Genomic DNA, 20788 nt, shown 5'->3' with positions numbered 1-20788 from the left:
TCTGTTTGTTTGAAGTTCCTCTGATACATCACAGTTTTTATTTATTTATTTATTTACTTTTTAATCTGTATTCATTTTCAGGCCAGCTACAGGCGAATGCTTACTGTGAGAACCCAGATATTGTTTTGGTAGGGAACAAGGCGGATCTGGCCGACCAGCGGGAGGTTCAGGAGAGACAGGCCAAGGAGCTGGCCGAAAAATACGGGCAAGTTTATTTGTCATGTACATTAACCGTATGTATTAGTAGATATTAAGACCACTTCAGGTGTTGAACAGTGATATTTTATTTATTTATTTTTTGTTACTGTTTATCTGAGAGCACACGGTGGGAACTTCTCATCTGACTTTCACAAAAGAGCTTCTGGCCTCGGTATTACCCTAAAAACATGATGGCTATAATTAAAAAACAAAAGTTGTTTCCTTAGCATCTTGTAGAAACTAAGCAGCTGTTTTCATATCAATGGACACTTAAGGTATTTACAATTACAACTATATCTTGCACTTATACTTAAGTCTATATGCACACACTAAATACTGTTGATGTTTATTTATCTAGGAGAAAAACTGCATTAACTTAAATTTCAATTGACACTGTTTCCATGCTTGACCTTGTACAGTTGGATCCTTACCCCTCCACGTGTCCTCAAGCTACTAATACCGTAAACACTTTGTCCTACGTTACGGGTATGGCTGCAGGTATTTATAAAAGTAAAAGGAAGGTATGCATCTCTCAGCCACGTGCAGGCAAGAAACAATTTGCACAATTAAAATCTGACACTTAAATTAACATACTGTAATGTTCAGAAATTATTCCGATGTGCTTTAGATCTCTGATCCACATTAATATTTGACAGGCTTTAGAACACATTATGTAAATATGATGTGATAGAGAATAAGAAAAGCAAATACGTAATAGTGATTTTTTATTTTTTTTTTTACTTTTATTTAACTTTTTTTCCCCAACAAATATAAGACTGGTTCACATCCAAAATAATAACACTACACAGCACTAGAATATTACAACATTATGTCCATAATTGTTGTCCACTAGGATCCAGTTTACAGGTTACTCCCAGTGCTTCCAGTGGTTTCTTCCATTTGTCCACAAAAATTCGGGAGCTCCCATCAATATAATGTCCCAGCCTGATCAGAGTCATAACTTCAATGATGAGCGACTTCCATAGAGAAATGGAGGGAGGCTCAGCCCCCACCCATCTCAACATAATGCTTTTCCTGGCCAACATTAACAGTGACTGAATTACATGCTCATGTTGTACCAGTGAGACAGGAATATATCCCAATATACACATTAATGGGTTTTCTGTCACCTGATGACCAATGGCTGTACTAATATTGGCGCAGACCTCTTTCCAAAATGACTGGATAATAGCACATTCCCACAAGCAGTGGAATCTAGTGCCCACTCTGACCTTACACTTGAGACAGTTTGGAGATATTCCCATATTATACTTACTATAAATATACGGAGAAATATACACATTGTGCAAAATTTTGTACTGCAGTTCTTTAAATCGGTTACAAACAGAGATTTTGGATGGAAGGAGCAAAATTTTGTCCCATGCCTGTATATCTATTTCACATTTAAGCAGCGTCCCCCAAGATTTTCTCAACCATGTCAGTTTATCCACAATTAGGGCATAAATCTCGGAATAAAACTTTGATACAAAATGTTTATGCTCCCTATTATCCAGAAAAAATTTCTCCAACCGAAAAGAGGCAGTTGAGATTTGTAATGATTTAGCATTTTTTAACACATAATTTCTCAATTGCAAATACTTATAAAACTCAGTCTTTGACATAGAATACTGGGACTTCAAGGATTCAAATGATTTAAACTCACCATGTTTAAAGAGGTCATAAAACCTCTTTACACCTACTTTATGCCATCCCACAAAGCTTGACCCTATATTTTGCGGCAGAAGGTCTGGATTATTTATTAACGTTGACAAGATATTAAACGGAAGACTACTGTTAAAAATTGTTCTCAGTTTTCCCCACGTCCACATAGCATTATATATCAGTGGGTTATGCTTTATTACGTGAGGTAAGTCATTTAGACGTTTCCCTAAGAAGTTAACAGGTGAGGATGGTTTACATAATACTTCCTCAATATTTAGCCATGGCAGATCAGAATGTTCATGTATCCAGGAAGAAAGAATCCTCGCTTGTATTGAGAGGACATAATTTTCTATGTTTGGCACTCCCCACCCGCCCAGATCTTTCGGTAACTGTAGTGTCTCCAATTTAATTTTGGGTTTTCTTCCTGCCCAAATGAAATCCACCATAGCCTTGTTAATTACTTTAATATCTTCTGATTTCAAAATTGCAAACAACATGCCTGTGGGATATAATATTTTCGGTAGGATTACCATTTTAATGAGATTTATTCTTCCCAAAAATGATATCGGAAGTGACCTCCATCTTGTCAGCATCTCTCGAAGATCTTGAACCATTCCATTAATATTTTCTCTATATAAGTGACCAACATTTGGTGTAACTTTAACTCCCAAATATACAAAACCTGATGGTGTCCAATGAAAAGGTTTAACATATAAAGGTTCATTATCCCCTCCACTACACAAAGTCATTATAACAGATTTATCAAAATTTACTTTGTATCCAGATATAAGACCAAAGTCCTTGATACACCTAGTAAGAACGGGTAAAGAGTTAACCGGGTCAGTCAGTGTCAGAAGAATATCGTCTGCATAGAGCAGAATTTTATGTTGTCTATCCCCAATTTTAACTCCAAGAACACTTGGATTTTGTCTAATGGCCATGGCCAAAGGCTCGATGGCCAAAGCAAATAATAGTGGTGACAATGGGCTACCTTGTGCTGTACCTCTGCTCAATGAAAATGGGGAAGATAACAAGCCGTTAGTTAACACAGATGCTATTGGTGATTTGTATATAATTTTGATCCACCCCAGAAAGTTTTTTCCAAACCCAAATCTTCTCATTATTTCAAACATATATTCCCATTCAATTCTATCGAATGCCTTTTCGGCATCCATAGAAACAACAACCCCAGGGATCTGATGGAAAATTTAAAAAAAGAATAATATTAAATAGGCGTTGAGTATTATTATAAGAATTCCTCCCCTTAATAAAGCCTGTCTGATCAGCATGCACGATAGAGCACATTACTTTTTCTAGCCTAAGAGCCAGTATCTTTGAAAGTATCTCATTATCAACACCAAGAAGGCTAATAGGCCTGTAAGATGAGCATGACTCCGGATTTTTATCTTTTTTAGCTATCAATGTTATATTAGCCTGGTACATAGATTCTGGGAGTTTCGATTCTTCAAATGCTTTATTAAAAACCCTTAATAATAAACTATTTAACTTCATTTTCATTACCTTAAAAAATTCTACTGGGAAACCATCTGCCCCAGGACATTTCCCTGACTGGAGTGCAGATATAGCTTTATCCACCTCTATCATTGTTATGGGTGACTCCAGCAGGCTAACCTGATCTTCAGAAAGCTGAGGGAATACTAAGTCGTTTAGGAAAAAGCCTGAGTTAAGCCTTGTTATGTCCATCTCAGATTGATATAAGTTTGTATAAAATTCTCTGAAGCACTCATTAATCTGACGGTTTCCTACTTGTCTTTCACCATTCACATCCACAATAGCTGTGATAAAGGAACTTGGTGGAGTATTCCTTGCAAGACGAGCCAGAAAGCGGTTAGGCTTACTAGCTGATTCAAAAAGCCGTCGTCTGGCAAGAAGGACATCTCTTTCAGCCTTTCACATTATCAAATTACGCAAAGATGTCCTGGAAATATTAAGCTCACTTAATGTTTCAGCTGATTTTGTTACATAGTATTGTTTCTCCAACTTTTTTATATTATTCTCGATCTCTAACTGCCTTGTTAATCGTTGCTTCCTTTTATGACTTGTGTATGAAATAATCATCCCTCTCATGTAAGCCTTATAGCTATCCCATAAAGTTCTCGTGTCTATCTCCTCTTTATCATTTATTTCTAAGAATACTGTTGTTTGCTCTGTTATGAAATGTATAAATTTCTCATCCAAAAGAGACAGTGTGCTCATCTTCCAAGACCTAGAGCACTCAATATGTCTCATGGGTTGAATGGTTAAGACCACAGGAGCATGGTCAGAAAGACCTATATGACCAATATTTACCTGCTGAACTAACTGACTGATACACTTGGACATAAAAATATAATCTATACGAGATGCTGACAAGTGAGGGTTAGAATGGAAAGTGTACTCCTTAGATAGTGGATTGTAGTGTCGCCAGACATCTATAAGGTCAAGCTCATTTATAATTTGCCAAAGGGCTTTGGAATTTTTTGTCAAAATAGATTGTGGGGGAAATTTATCCATTTTAGGGCATAAAACACAGTTAAAGTCACCCGCTAATATTATATTAGCACAGTCCATGTCCACTAATTGACTAAATAATACTGTATAAAATTCGCCATCCTGTGCATTTGGCGCATATATATTACCTAGGAGAACAGTTTCCCCATGCAGCATCCCTTTAACCAATATATATCTTCCTTCATTGTCCTTGTGAGTGGCTGTAACATTGAAGGGAAGATTTTTGTGTATAAGGGTAATAACCCCCCTTTTATATGGAAGCCTGTTTCCGCCACTAAATAAAAACAAAAAAGCTAGTATCCATAACTCGAAATTTCGACTTATTAACTCGAAATTTCGAGAAAAGTAACTCGAAATTTCGAGAAATATAACTCAAAATTTCGAGTTAGCTCTGCCAATCAAAAATATACGTGAATGAGGTCGCTTTCTTGTTACCCGGAAGCATATGGCGCAGAGGAACGCGCTCTCAAAAACGGATCCCAACAAATTGGCGCTTTCGCGAGTACGTTTGCTGATAGTAACACCATGTGATTCAGCTAATAACACAGGGATTTCATCATTTGTGAAGCCAGGCTGAAAACACTCAGCAATCTGTGCATTCACGACTGGATGTAATACCGGTAGCTTAGCTGTAGCATTTGTAGCTGAGGGCTTCAGCTTCCGGGTAACAAGGAAATGACATCATTCACGTAGATTACTGATTGGCAGCGCTAACTCGAAATTTCGAGTTACTTTTCTCAAAATTTTGAGTTAATAAATCGAAATTTCGAGTTAATATGTCGAAATTTCGAGAAAGTAACTCGAAATTTCGAGAAAATAACTTGAAATTTCGAGAAAATAACTTGAAATTTCGAGAAAATAACTCGAAATTTTGAGAAAATAACTCGGAATTTCGAGAAAATAACTCGAAATTTTGAGTTATGGATCCTTTTTTTTTTTTTTTTTTTAGTGGTGGAAACGGGCTTCCATACTTTTATTTGTGGAGTAGGATGAGAAAAAAATTTGACCAACCCATTCTCTACAGTATTTTCTGTGTTCATCATCTGTCAGATGGGTTTCTTGCAAAAAAGCAATGTGAGTCAAATCTTTCTTCAGAGAATTTAAAATGGACTTTTTTTTCACCACATTGTTGGACCCTTTAACATTCCAAGTACTTATCTTAACTGACATATAGGAAAAGTAATATATATATTGTGCTGTTTACATATTTGACCAAATCTACATTTGACCAGTCTGAGCCTATTAACCAAAATAATTGAGCATAAAACAAGAACACTGGTTCCCAGCAAAACCTGAACACAAAGCCTGGAAACCTCAACCCTCCCCAACACAAATAACACAAAATAACAAAAAATAAATTACACATCTAGATGTACCCTACTCTAAAGTACAGCTGTGGGGGGCTACAAACGCGTAACATCCCTGCACTGGAGTGTATGTCAAAAATCAAAGTATACTCTATACCTTAGCTCGTTATCAATACTGTAGTGCTGTAAGCCTCGAGTTTGTAACTTACGTTACAATGACACTGTCGTGCACCAACAGTTTATTTAGGTCTTGGCAATTTGCTCACATAGTCCTTGACGTCCTGGGTGGTCGCGAGGGAGATGCTGGTGCCATCGGGGTTAAATACTTTTAAGGATGGCTGGATAAAGGAAGGAATATTTGATCCCCGCCTCTCGGAGAGCTTTACGCGCATTCGCCGACTCCTTTCTCTTTCGAGCCACCTCGGCGGAGAAATCCTGATAGAAGGATACTTTTCCTGCCTCTGTGTTTACGGTACCTTTAGCCCTGGCAGCCTGGAGAATCCTCTGTGTATCGGTGTAGTAATGAAGCCGGACCAGTACTGCACGCGGTCCCTCCGTGCCGGTAAGCCTCATAGGTGGTCCAGTGCGATGGGCTCTATCGACTGTAATGGCACCCTGTTGAAGGCCCAGGACTTCTGGTATCCATTTTTTTAAAAAGTCCACTGGTGCTCTGCCCTCCGCGCCTTCCTTTAACCCGACAATCCTCACGTTCTGCCGCCGGCTCTGATTCTCAAAGCTTTCCAGACGCTCCATGGCCTTCTTAAGCTGGGTCTCGAGAGCGGCAATACGTGGCTCATTTGTAGCCGTGACATCTTCCAAGTCCGAGACCCGCTGCTCCACTGTTTCCATTCTTTCTATCAGATTGTCGAATTTCTCAGTGAGCTCGTTTATTGGCTTTATGACTTCGGATATCTTGATATCCATATACTTGGATATGTTAGAAGTCACCTTGTCCACAATCACGTCATCCCGCAGTGTACTTAGTGCATCCTCAGCGTCGCACATGGTCTCCTTTTCGGGGCAATTGCTAGCTACCAGGTCACTGCTAGCTTTCGCTTTGACTCCTCGTTTGCCCATTTCTCTCTTTTTGCTTGATCCAGGGTGTGCGAAAAACTTGTCTAGAGACATTATATAGATATTCGAGGCAACTTGTTGGCAAAGATGAGCTAAAATACCAATATTTTACAGCTGTCCAGTGCAGAGCTCCTAAACTCACGTCTGCTCAGCTCGACGCATCACGTGACCCCGAAATAGTGATTTTTGATGTTGCATAACTCCATATCTCATATATATCTTGTAATAACCACCTGTTTTACACCTCTGTTCTGCTCTATTGCATTACAATAACATTAATGTGGATCAGAAACATGTGGGGCTTTGGCCGAAAACAACACTCACTTTTGTACATCATGTATGATTGATATAAATACTTTATTTTGTTAGCATTGATAATTTTCTTTTATAGAATATCATTGTTAGGATTATTATGATTATCAACATTGCATGTTTATGAATAGATGGTACATGGTTTTTCTGTAACAACAGACGACTTCCTGTTAGATGAGGTAAAAACCCACAAAGTTTTGCTCACGGAAGTAATATAAGTAAGTTCTGACATAAACGAGTAAACCTAAAAAGCTTTGTTGATGCAAGTATAGCAAAAATTGCAGATCCTAAATGTGCTCGTATAGATGGTTAAACTAACCACTTCAAGCCTTCAAGTGTTTTCCAGCTTTGGTTAACCACCTGAAGTTGTTAAACATACTTAGGGATACAGTAACACATGACATCTCCTGCAGATGCCCATAATAAACTGACAATAAGCCAAACATTATCATATGTAAAGCACACACTTCAAGTTTTTTAATGCATATCACAGTTAGCAGATATCTAGAATTGCAAACTAGACTTTCTGCAGTTCTGTTGTCCAGCCTAGAATTTATTCCTGTAAAGTTCTGTTGATCAGATGCTTCTGAACGACACTGTCTCTCTGGATTGGTCCTGTTTCAGACAGTTAGCAGATTGATGGGTCTTTAAAGTTGATTCAGTCTTCACACCTGCACTTTTCTACCATATGGTTACAAGTACAAGAACTTATCACTGAATACATGCTTGGTATACTCAGTATTCACATTATTTTAGCTCATTAATTTACTCAATGCAAAATGCATAGTCCACAGGTTATACTTCAAAATCTTCCTCAGCCTTTTGACCAGTTTAAAAAATATATTTTTTTAAATTCATGATGGTTGAAAATAACACAAATACAAAGTAAGGGAAAGTGAGCAAGTGAGGTGCATTTGGAAAAACATTGGTTTAAGTTGCAGATTTGTTCTTTGCAGGATCCCGTACTTTGAGACGAGTGCAGCGACAGGAGCAGATGTGGACAAGGCGGTTCTAACGCTGTTGGACCTGGTCATGAAGAGGATGGAGCAGTGCGTCGACAAACCCCCTGCCGAGCCTGCCAATGGGAACGGGGCCACAAAGCTTGGTGATGCACAGCCGATTGCTAAGAAATGTGCATGTTAGATGAAGAGGCGATACAGGACAACAACCAGTCAGTGCTGCTCTGTCGTCTGTCCTTCTTCTCACCACATTCCTTCCTCTGTTTACTTTATCCTTGTCATTTTTGATAGCATGTCTCTTCATCGTTTCATCACCCCTGTGCTCTTTAAAGCTAACATTTAGCCATGTTCTCCTATTTTGGTTCTTTTCCTCCCTTTATGCTTACTTGTCCTCCCTAATGTCATTCTGACAATGAAAGAACTCTATCCCCCTCTAATGGAGTCTTACGGTAATACAGTCTCTGTTGGTCTGCCTTTAGGAGGAAATTAAACAGGAGGGGACAGTTTCATCACTGTCAGACGCATAATGTGCCTAGTTAAAAACATGCACCCTGGGAATAGGCTCTGCACGCTCCCAATTTAACTGCTCGCAAGTGCTTTGAATGATTTAACGGACCTAAACAGTCAAAAAAATGCATTTAAAAGTTTAATTTGGACTCTTTTTATGTTGATCTATCTATTCATGACTGCAAAATGAGGGGGATTTAACTTTGTTTTTAATCAGTATTGGTCCTCTCCTAAAGTGTTTGCTCCTGGATCACAGTGAGAAATTGTGTGACTGATATGGTTTAATTCCTCTGTTATTTATAATTGTTTTTTCTCCCCGTTTCACAAAGTGTCCTATGCTGTACCCATATGAGCCACATTTAGTAACTTTTTGATTTTTACATTTTTTTTGTCAGGTTTAGACATGGCAGACATTTGCTAAAAAATGCAAAATGCTTTTTCTTTTTGTTAATAAAATAAAAATTTATAGTGCAGCATAACATAAAATAAAATCACCCACTGCTGGCTTCTTTTGTTTCTTTCTCTAGGTAACATCAGATAGTACCCTCTCATGCAGTATGGTATCAGAAACATGTACTTTTTTTCCATTGTCACTAATTTTGTTTACAGGTAGTATTGTCCTATATAGATTATAGAAAGTTGCACACTTAATAAAGGGTATAGCATTTGACCTCAATTGTTTGTGACCATATATTATATTTCATTCTTTTACAATGAAGACACAAATTTACCACACAAAAACAACCAAACAGCATACAGCATGTGACATCAATATTTTAAAAATGATGCCGTCTGCTAGCTTGGTAGTGAGCACCATCCAAGCAGATGATGTATCATGTTCCTACTGGCTCCTACTTGGTTGGTGATTCTTAACGTTTACTTTCTGACCACAATCAGAAAAAATCTATTTAAACACTCCTACATTGTCAGTTGTTTTTTTTTTGTTTGTTTGTTTTTTCAGTGTTCTACCAACTTTAACGTTTTTCATTTAATTTTTTGTTAAGCCACATCACCTGGTTTTACATGGCAAACTTGAGGTTTTCACTGAAGTAGAAGACCACAAACACTGGCATTTTCCACCTTCTCATATCAAATATTAGCATTTGATAAGTTTAGATATATCCTAGTCTGCTAAGGATTCCTAATATCATTAGAAACGTTTTTCTGGCTAGATTTTATATATTTGTTTCCATTTCCAAAGTATTAATTAAGAGACAGTTTTTTCAGATGGCTGATGCCATCAACACTATAAAAGATGGGCATAGCTACTTGTTTTGAAGCCTCAAAATGAGTGATTTTGGCATTTGTGAAACCAGATGTAGTGGAGCCAAAGTAAGCCATAGTGAGCATATCCTGGATAATCCTCCTTTCTGACATACAGATTGACCAGAATATACAAAATAAACTTAACGTTTTAGACGGTGTGACCCGAAATGAGCAACTGACCTGATAAACTCGGTAGCAAAATGTTGACAGACATGCAGACAGAGGGCCGTTTTCTTTACTTCTACAGAAACAGAAATCTCAGCCCATTGTTGGCCTTTGGAAAGAATGACATCTTTATTATAGGACTTGTATGGGTATAGCATGACACATGTGCAATAAAGGAAAAAAAATTGCGTATTGATTATTTTAATAGTGTTTACCAGCATAGATGTGTTGTTCCAAAGGGACCTACTGCCTTGACCTTTGAAGCATTATTCCACTGTAGTCAGGCAGACCTTGTTGGAGACGGTCCAGCTGTGCTGTTAGTTGTTCGGGAGGCACATTGTCATTGTAACTTTCTACCATTTACTTAAAAAGCTCAAAATAAAGTTGTCTTTCCAGAGAGCAAAACATGTCGTAAACAAAAAAACAGCAACAAATCAACATCCAAGCTCTCTGAATAAAATCCTTTCTAATCACAAAAATAATAATAACAGCATAGAATGGGAGTAAAATGCAGAATTAGCTTTATCAGGTGACATGAGATCTTCAGTGCAGCTGATTTTTGATTTTGACTTTTTCACATCTTTACATCAGATAATCAGAGAAACTCCAATATGGCTCTGGGCTCCAATTCTGTCCATGACTAATGTTAGATTATATGTTGACCAGTTATTTATTTTACAGTACATGTGAGACATATGTAGTTATTTCTGTTGTCCTGTTTTTGTTCTGTTCTTTAAATCCCACGTTCCTGTGTTACTTCATCTAATTTAATTTAATTTAAGAAGCTGCTTTTATATTGATTTACTTTTTCATTGTTTTAGTATTTTTGTGCTCAAAGCATAAAAACAAAAAATCCAGAAACGTTGGTTTTACTAATTTCAGCTTTGAGTTGTCTTGGTTAAATCTCTTCAACCTGGATTTGGGTGGTTTATCCAATTCATCCGAGCTAATCTGCATCTTCAAGCGTCATCAGATTGGATGGGAAGTGTCTTCTTTGTGCCTCTCAAAAGATGTTCTAATGGATTAAAATTTTGGCTTGGCCACTTAAGAACCAACAGTGACTTGCCCTGAAGCTTTTCCAGCATTGCAATGGCTCTGTTCTTTAGTTCATTGATTCATGGTTTGCTGAAAGATGACTGGATGTCTCAGCCTGTGGTAGAAGCACTCAGTAGATGGGTTTTCTTCCAAAATTTTTTTTTTTTTATTGGGCAAAAACATGTTGTCACTGTGTTATTAACTTTAGATTAATCAGGAAGCGTGTAAAAAGTGAAGTATTTCTGAAGCCTCTACAGTTTTGCATTTATTTTTTATTTTTGGCTTGTTTTTTTTTTTGTTTTTTTTTTATACTTGATCACAACCTTTTAACTCGCTGAGGACAGGAAAAGCCTATGTTTTTGCACCAGGACCTAACACCTGAAACACGACAACAGTGGCATGTATTTAGATGGTAATTACAAAATCCACTATATTAAAATGTCAATTTCATCTTTGAGTCAGTGATTTTTTTTTTTTTTTTTTTTTTTGTGTGTGTGTGTTTAAAGTGCAGCTCACAGTTTTCCATAAATCAAATAACACCTTATGTGATCAAAGAATATTGAGGAAAAAAAGATTTGATTGGCTGCTGATAAATGTTGATTTTTGTGCATCAGTGAACCAGCTGAGAAAGTTCAAAGCTGTTCCAACTTGTGGGGGAGTATAGCTGTAGCGTGCTGGGTTTACTGTAGGCTGTCATTCAAAGCAAATCAAAGACCAGGGCTTAACAAATGGGTCATTAGGAAGAAGTATATTTATTATCATTTTCCTTTATTCATTTAGGTAAACATCTCATTAAGATTAAAATCTCTTTCATGAGAGACCTGGCCAACAGGGCAGCAGAAGTTACAATAAATACATACACATAACACTATAACAAGCAAAGAAACAAGTGCATATAGCTTAAAATTTTAACCACAAATTCAATCTGACAGTGTGTTAAATAAATAAATAACATTTTTTTCAAATAAATATTTGTTACTTTAGTTTTCTTGACAGCTAAACATATTCATTTGCCAACAACTGATTTCAGCGCCATATTTAAGTGCTACTTACAGTATATTTGATTTTTAGATGTTCAACAATAATTTGCTGATAGTATGAAGCGTTGACTCTGATGTCTCCCAGTTACTTGGCAGAAAATTCTGTCTTTCTGTAGGCTGGTTTGCAGCATTGTGTATGTTTTCTTTTATTTTGGTTGTAAATTATGCAGACGTTGTTTGTATGGGTAAAATAGTTATAACGTACAAGCCACTTATGTCTAAAAGTATAGTTGGAAGAGAAACCTCAGTAAAACGAACTAAGTAAATGTGTGGTTATTAGTTTACTCTGGCCCACCTTTTATTCATAAAGCAGTGATGTTTTAGCAGAAATCTATCGTTTAGCCACTAGAGGGCAGAAGATCGAGTGGCAGTCCTTGCATGTTAGCAGTCAGTAGCCAGATTACACACCTAGCGCATGTAGACAGGAGTTGTAATTCTTTACTCCATTGTTCGCCTTCCTCTCAGCTCTGGTTGAGTCTCCTCCATACTGGATTTGTGGCTGTTTAATGTTTGTGTCTTTGTTTTTTGCCTGTCTGCCGTTTGGTGAAATTGTTTGGGCTGGCCAGAGCAGCAAGACCAAACCGGGTAGTAAACGTGCCGTAAAACCAAAACTAAAGCTGAAAGAGGCTAAAAAGCTCCGTACCATGCTGCATAATTGTGAGTTCTCTGTGAGTGTCAGTTTTTAACATAGTCATGCCAAGTTTTTGTTGAAAGAAGTTGATGAAAATGAATTATGAGGCAAAACATGACATGCAGTTGCTTAACTACTTTAACTAGATGACATGCAACTTATTAGGACTAATAAAGTTAGGGAAATTGCTTCAATATTGATTAACTTTACAATGTCAAAATCGCAGCTCGGGTCAAACAGATTAACACTAAAAGTCTTTGTATTTGAGATCTGAACACATCTCCAAATGGGCAAGAATTTTCCTCAACCAATGCCTTTAATTGTGACAATCTTCTAGGAGAAATTGTCGGTTTTCACCTGAACCCTTCTTCCAATGTTGCTCGTCATGTCTTCATTTCAGTCCCCCCACCACCACCACCACCTTTTTTTTTTTTTTTTTTTTTAATCTTCCGTCCATTTCTTGCTGTTTTTGACCGTCATTTTCTCCATGAACCTATTGTGTCTTAAGTGTTGTTTTTGAATTCACTTTGAAAGTTTACACTGTTTGCGGTCATGTTGTGCCTGTTATAATAACTCTTCTGTCTGATCCTCTGTAAAGTTTGTGAGCTACTGAATATTTTAATGCATTATTGATTATAGATTATAAATCAGAGGCAAAAGAGAACAGAAGTCAGATGTTTTGGGTTTTTTGTGTATGTCAGATTTATCAAAACAACAAATCAATCTAAGTACCTCTAAGAGCTTTTATTTTTGGATCTCCTGTGTGTGAATTCTCTCTGATGCCTGCGGTTTGTACTCGTTCGTTCAGTTTTCAATGTGTGTATTGATGCCTGTGTGTTTGTTGCACTGTCAGCATGTTTGACAGTATGAGAATGGATTGACCTGTTCAGTGTTTCTGATGCAGGAGCTGCAAAACATTTGTTGGTTTTATCCAGTTTTTTTTTTGTTTGTTTTTTTGGTTTGTTTGCTTTTGTTTTGCTTCTTTTCTTTTTTTTTTTTTCCCGACATGTCAGCTGCGACTTGATACAGATGGCCACCGCCATCTTATAGTCAGCTAAGATGCATTATAAAGGTATCTGATACCAACCACGGTGTGGTGTTTCTGTCTGGAGGAGGTAGTTGCAAATACATTTATCATTGCACATTTATGTTAATATTTTAGTTTCCTTGATAAATTGCTCACGAATTAAACTTATATATATGCATTTTTATCTTGTGGAAGCAGACGTGATTGGCCTATTATATACACTTCTCTGAATTTTGCCTGTGGGAATGTGACTGTCTTGACTGTACTTATTCTACTAAGTTTACATTTTCTGCCTTTTGTTTTTTTTTTAAACACATCTCTTTCCCCATGAAAAAAAATAAAACTTTCAGAAGTGCTCCAAAGCTTGATAAATTATAACAGTGTGTGATGCAGCATAATCCAGCTAAAGTTTAAAATGTTCCTCCAAGTTGATGTTTGAAAATAGATTTCATGTATCAATCTTTTCATGTAGTTTGTATGACTTTGATGGATATATACTCTTTCGGAAATCATTAACCTGAATTCAAAAACTCCACTAGGTTCACAAGAAACTGTTCTCACCACACTCGGCAGAGCAGTGTCACCACAGGCCAGGTACAGAAAAGCTGTCAGCATCATTAAGGTGGCACATTTCATTCACTCCCTGGGTTAGGTTACATACCCAAAGAGTGTGTGGCTAAAATGAGCAGGGGTCTGCTGGACGAGGATTTTCAGCAAAGTAGTGCATTGTTTATTTGCTGCTTATTCATCAGAAACTGTTCAGTGAATGACTTTTTTCCCCAACATAGTTTTCAGAGATAGTTGCAGACAGTCAAGTTAAGATAGCAAACGTGAAATATTGGAAAGTCTTGCTGTTCCTGATTGCTTGGCTGTTTCGTGTGCTGTGTCACATATTGTTATAATATCTAAAGACCATAATGCGCCCAGTGATCTTTAACCTTGTCTGTTGTGCATTGTCTTTTTTGGCAAATTGCCTACATGAGTGAACAAAAGCATACAAAAAGAACAATTACACAATTTCCTGTATTGTGTTCTCATAAACGGACAATATATTTGTCACAAAGTTAGTTTTAAATGCAACCCCTATGTGACTGTGGCGCAAAGTAGGTCCTGTTCTGAGTCAGTAGTAATCACAAAAAGCAAAAAATATAATGTGATAATTCTTTGACTTAGGAAAATAGTTGTGTTATTCTTATGCAATACTCAATGCTGCTTCCATTTCAGGAAAATCTTGTTCCTCACAACAACAAACAAAACAAAACCCAAAGTCAGTCCAGTCATTGAATCTTCTGGACAGGAATGCCCTGCCGTGGTGTTGACTATCAGACCAAAATCAAGATTTTATGGTGAAATAACCAAACCTGCCTGAACATTTGACCAAAACTTTGAGAATTTTTTTTTTTGTGATTCATTTTCTTTTGTCATGATTTTACTTGTGTTGCCTTTGACACCGATGCTAGTTTTGTTTGTAACAGTTATAAAATGTAAAAAGGAACAAACAAACAAAAAGCAAAAAGGTTTTGAGAGTGTAATAAGCCGGAACTGAACGTGTATGTATTGATGAGTATCTTTGTCAGTTGTTTGCATTTTATCTAGCCGAAGCATTTGTTATAGATTGATTGACTTTGCAACTTGAGAGCTGATTAAAAATGAACTTAGTACTATAATAACTTTCTGATGTTTTTGTCTTTGTTTTGTACTTCTGCTTGTGTGTAGTCATGCTAGGTTAATTGATACAAATTTTCTTTCTTTCGTCACTTATAAGCATAGAAATGTCTAGCCTATAAAGAAAATGTTACAAGACTTACAAGATTTCTAAAACTGTACCAGCAACCTTGCAATCTGTAGCTTCATAATGGTAAATCATGCAATGGCAGAACCTACCATTCAGGGTTTTTTTGTTTTTTGTTTTTTCAACATTACATTAGCTCTTGTAATTCAGTGCTAATAAATGTGTAATTAATATTTAACTGTTTAAAAACATTGGCCACTTTACTTATTACCTACACAAAATAGAAAATGTGACAAAGCATATTTGAAGTCAGCTACATGAAAATAAAATGTTGGTTAGTAGCAGGCTAATAGGGTTTTTTTTCTATGTATTTTATATTTGAAAAGCATGTTGACAAAAGTATAGTTTTTTGTATTTCATTGACTAATGCAGAACAACATTACATCAAATTTAATCCTGAGCTCTGTTATTGTGCAGTTGGTTATATTTTTAGTAACTTCTCCCCAGAAAAGGCCATAAAGTCATTTACTTCTCAAAAACAGCGCAAAAAAAGAACAACTCAAATTCACAGTGCAGAAGAATTTATTTTATCTTGTAGTAAGAAACTTCTCACCAAAAGAGAAAATGTGGAAAAATAAATACCCAAGAATAGTGGAACCATGTGAAGTATAGTTACAAAAATAAGTCAGCATATTTAGTTTCTTTTTACATTTCTGTAGATACCCTCTTTTTCTTTTGCTACGAGGAAAAAAAAAAATGCAGTAGATACAGCAACTTAGACAAAACTTGTGATTTAAACTCCTCTTTCCAAACAAGCTAAAAACATTAAAAAATGTAAACATAGCAGGGAATTAAAACTGTGTGAATATTAGCTTTTAATATATTTCTAACAGACATCCTTCAAACTACTTTTTGCATATTACCGATATCTGAGAATGACTGTCAAATATGCTTAATATTCCACTCTTGATTTTAATTCAACAATCTAGTTTGTTTTTGTCTGAATGCTTGGTTTTCTTAAAAACAAAACAACTATCCTCCAAATAAAATTATGCAGAATATTAAACTAAAATCAGAAAACATACATGAATGAAGATTGCATTCACAAAAGAAAAAAATGCATTACTATAAAATTACAAAGGTAAGTTACGAGATCAGAATGTTGTAATTTTTCAGCTAGTGTGCAAAAGAAACATTGTGTTAAAGTTCTGATTTCCTGTCTCATAACAGAATCTTGACTTTTTATATAAATTAGAAAGTAGTTGAGGTAATCCTAGGAAAAAAGGATTTTCTTTTGTGAATCCAACTCATTTCTGCATACGTAATCTTTGTTCCCTCCTCAATACAACACATTTTTACATGTTTAAAAATGACCAGAGTAAACGCCTCACTCCTTTTGTCCTCTTTTTGAAATAAATCTTAGCCTTGAAGCTTATCTCATGTACAGGTACAACATGCAGGAGGCGCAATAGGTCATATCTATACAGCAGCAAACCCCCCAAAATACCCAAAACTCAACTCTGAAGTCCTCCTGTATTTTTTTTCTATAAAATAAAAACTTTTCCCCACTAAGACATGATTAAAAAAAAGAAAATCTCAAACATAACACACACACTTCATATAAATAATTGCTTAATGGGCTTTGATTTGAATTACACAGTTACTTAAAGATCCCTCACATGTACCAGATTTATCTTGCTATTTCTTCTAATATGTCAAAATCCAAATACTGCATGTATGAATGTAGAAAAACCCTCTTTAGGAAAGAACTGCCATTAAAGAGCCATCAAATAATACAAAAGCTGAGAGATTGGAGAGCTCTGATTCTTTGAATCATTATTTGCGTTCTGAGATCTGAACTGAAAAAGTCCTTTCCCATCATCACCAGAAGTCTTTAGAACATTTGTGCACCTGGATAATTTAGAACATTTACTGGTTTAAAGCTCATTCTAAAAGACTTGAGTAGTTGGGTGGAACAAATGGATTCAAAACTACACCTTAATCAAATCCCTATTATGTCAGAACTCTAAACAATAATATTTCCTCAAATGGCCATTTGGGACTGGCTTTCCCTCAGAAATGAGTTTAAAACTTTTTTTTTGCATAACTTGCAACTTGCATAACTTATTAAAATTTAAAGCAAGTTTGTTTAAGGGTGTGACTTCTCTGAATGATAGGTGGGTGGTGTCACAGCAGTTACATCTTTTGCAGTATAAGTGTCAACATGTCTCTGCAGCAAACTCCTGTAGGTTTATTTTCTTTGGCAAACGAGCAGATTGTGGCTTTAAGGAGAACAGGGAGGCAGAAAGTCCACCAGGTGATTCTGTTGTTCACTTTACATGGTTGAATTTCTCCCTGATCAACAGAAGAGGGCGATCAAGTCCACAAGCTTTATAGGAGACGCTTGAGGAATGGTTTTCACTGGGCCACTCCCAGGTAAGACAAACAAGAGTTACTACCCTTTGAATTAACATTTAAAATGTGGGCAGAGAATCACACTTTAGCACACACGGAGAGCATGTAAAGGGAAAAAAATGCATTTCAGCTTTTAGCACAACAGCGCTAACACAGTAAAGTACAGGACTTGTGGTGCATTTACATGCAGGATTGTTTTGTCCTTTCAGATTTTCAGAAATGTAATTTTCCTGATGGTATTAAAGAGTGACTATCCTGTAGACATTTCCTGTTTAAAAACAAACAAACAATAAAGCCTGGAAGGAAAAAGAAATCTTCTCATTTGGTTATACACGGTTCCCACTGACGGAATTTAGAGTGAGGGGGTTTTTAGACTTTGGTGACATTTGTACTATGTTCCAGTGTCAGATCATCGTCATCGTCACTCAGGTCCAACCTCAGGTTATCCAGAGTCTGACGGATTGTCATGGTCTCCTTACGCCTGAGGGATACAGATGAAGCTTTATTAGTTTGCCATCAAAATTATGAGAGGGTACGTAAACATATGTAAGGAGGTTAAAAAAACGAAATCTGCAAGGTGAGAAATCATGAAAGAAAATGCAAGTGTCAAGTAGCTGTTATGCATTATGAGCTATCAACAGTCCATATGCATGCATGCAGTACAGTTCATACTTGGTCTGCAGGTGTTGGTCAAGCAGCTGCTTCTGTAGGCGGCTGGTTGTCTCCCTCTCCTCAGTCAGCTCTCTCTGGGTGTGCCGGTACTGTGCCTCCTTCCTGCTTGCCTCCTCCTCGGCCTCATTCAGCTGGCGCTTCAGAGAGCGGATCCTCTGGGTCATCTGGAGAACAGATCACAGATTATCAGATCATCTGGTTAGTGTACACGACATAAAAACATTTGCCACTTTTGCACAGTTTATTAATCCATTATGTGGGTCAATCAGTCAACAATTCACCATACAAATACGTCCCATTAGAAAAGGAAAAAGAGTGCGGGGGAAGTTTTTTTTTTTTTTTAGATAATCATAGAAACAATGTTCATAAAAGGAAATCAAATATACATCCAAATAGTGAGTAGATCCCAGAGAGAAAAAACTAGTTGAAGTTAAGTTATAACTTAAAATACAATATAAGGTTAGTAAAAATAAAGTAGTAGAAGGATGGAAATTACTGCAGATGATGATGATGATGATAATAATAATAATAATAATAATAATCGGTGATTTAAGAATTAGTAGTATTGAAGCTTTGGATATTTCAGCTAACACACACTTTCCACTTGGGGGTGTCTGAGACAGAAATGCTGTTTTATAGGTTTGTACAAATGTGTGTCTGTATTACCAGGTCTTTCTGTTCAGTAGCTATCCGGTGCTCCTCCTCCATCTGATCACTCAGCTCGTTGATCTTCCTCTCCAGCTTACTGTTGGTGTTTGTCAGAGTTGCTTTGTTCCTGCACAGAAACACACACTTGTAGTGTAACAGCAAAAAGCCATTTAACATGTGCAGGTACTCCTGCAAAGTCTGCAGGCTGTCCACGGTCACAGAGAAGATCTTTAACTGACCTCTCCTCAACCCTCAGTGAGTTCTCCAGTTCCTTGACTCTGATCTCCGTCTTAGAGATGACATCCTCCTGTACTCTGTTGCTCCGCAGTTCCTCCACCTCCAGACGAAGCTGACGCAGCTACACAAACACACTTTATTAGTACTCAAAACACAGAAAAAAGTCTCCTTTTATTTACATTGTTTTGTGTATAAAAATGTCTAAATACAAGGAAATCATGGCAGCTATAAGTGTTTCTTTTAGAAATGACACTAATAAGATCTGATTCGTCTTTTTGTCCACAAAGTGATGGCAAGTTTTTGTTTTATCTATGAAATGTTCTGCTTAATTTTCACAAAATGGCAAATGAGAATGGTGCACAGAAAAAGTAAATATATTCTATTGAAATGCATATAATATAATATTGGCTTCTGAATTTAAGGCCCAAACACTTATCACATGCATAAAAAGACTAGAAATAAGCCCACACAGATTACCTGTCTTTCCATTGACACTTTCTCAACTTCCAGCTGCTCGTTCAAATCTTTCTCCTGAATCAGCTTCAGCTGCAGCTGCTCGGTCTGGAGGTCAAAACACAAAAAGAGTGTCAATAACCAATCAAATCAGTTCTATACGAATAGTTTTCAGTTGATACGCTTCCTGTTCCCAGTGCATCTACCTGATCGATGGCTCTCTTTTGCTTGGCGGCCCATCTCTGCTCGCTGTCATGCAGCTCCTCCAGATCGCTCTCTAGGTCGATTAGCTTCTCCTGAAAGTTTAAAAATAAGTAAACTTCTGATCTGAATCCCTCTCAAACAGCCTGTGAGGTCACTCTTTAAAATGTCTGACACTCGGGTTATTTTTGAAAACGGAACAGATTAAGCATCTTCAGAAATGGTGACGTGACGTATGTACAGGATTATGGAATCACTGTAGCATGCTGATTGCTAAACGGGATTTGCATAATTAATACCCCATTAACCCCAAACTCTGATGGTTTGCATGAATGATTAACTCAAGTGGACATCTCTGTTTGACTCATTAGGTCATGCACACAAAGACACTTTGGATGTCACATGATCCAAATATGGTGAAATGTTCAGGAATTTGGTGATAGCAAAACCACAAGAAAGGACTAAAACCAACAATGGATGTAACCTTAACATGTGTGTATAAAAGCCTGACATGCTGTATATAAAACACGCATATGGTAGTTTATCTGGAATCAGTTAGACAAACCAAATGTGTATTAATCTGCTGCTGAAAATCAGACTTTTCTTCCTGTTGATTATTAACTACAATCACTACGATTAGCAGCTGTTTTTATTGAAGCTTTAAATGTGGGCACCACATGCAAAGTAAGGGTATTAGGGAAAAAATATCAAATTTCCCCTCACATTTCTTCCTCTT

The 20788-nt window shown here is 36.8% G+C and overlaps 2 protein-coding genes across 10 annotated transcripts in view; one reads left to right on the top strand and one right to left on the bottom strand.

The window, feature by feature from the left end:
• rab27b (RAB27B, member RAS oncogene family) overlaps nt 1–15364 on the top strand; it is a 76956-nt gene extending 61592 nt beyond the window's left edge. For both annotated transcript variants that reach the window (XM_084934646.1, XM_084934648.1), the window contains exons 5-6: nt 82–205; nt 8021–15364. In XM_084934646.1, coding sequence (XP_084790772.1) covers nt 82–205; nt 8021–8207 — 311 coding nt within the window. In that variant the 3' untranslated portion in view covers nt 8208–15364. The remainder of the gene's footprint in view (nt 1–81; nt 206–8020) is intronic.
• Nucleotides 15365–15990: 626 nt separating this feature from the next.
• LOC146383411 (uncharacterized) overlaps nt 15991–20788 on the bottom strand; it is a 61010-nt gene continuing 56212 nt past the window's right edge. For all 8 annotated transcript variants that reach the window (XM_084934638.1, XM_084934639.1, XM_084934642.1 and 5 more), the window contains 6 exons: nt 20058–20147; nt 19876–19959; nt 19401–19519; nt 19180–19288; nt 18514–18677; nt 15991–18322 (listed from right to left, as the gene is read on the bottom strand). In XM_084934638.1, the coding sequence (XP_084790764.1) occupies nt 18211–18322; nt 18514–18677; nt 19180–19288; nt 19401–19519; nt 19876–19959; nt 20058–20147 (678 nt within the window). In that variant the 3' untranslated portion in view covers nt 15991–18210. The remainder of the gene's footprint in view (nt 18323–18513; nt 18678–19179; nt 19289–19400; nt 19520–19875; nt 19960–20057; nt 20148–20788) is intronic.

The sequence above is a fragment of the Perissodus microlepis genome, chromosome 7 (assembly GCF_051167445.1).
Source record: "Perissodus microlepis isolate ML-2025 ecotype Zambia chromosome 7, ASM5116744v1, whole genome shotgun sequence".
NCBI lineage: Eukaryota > Metazoa > Chordata > Actinopteri > Cichliformes > Cichlidae > Perissodus > Perissodus microlepis.
The sequence above is the reverse complement of the archived record's forward strand: the minus strand, read 5'-3'. Positions and strand labels throughout refer to the sequence as shown.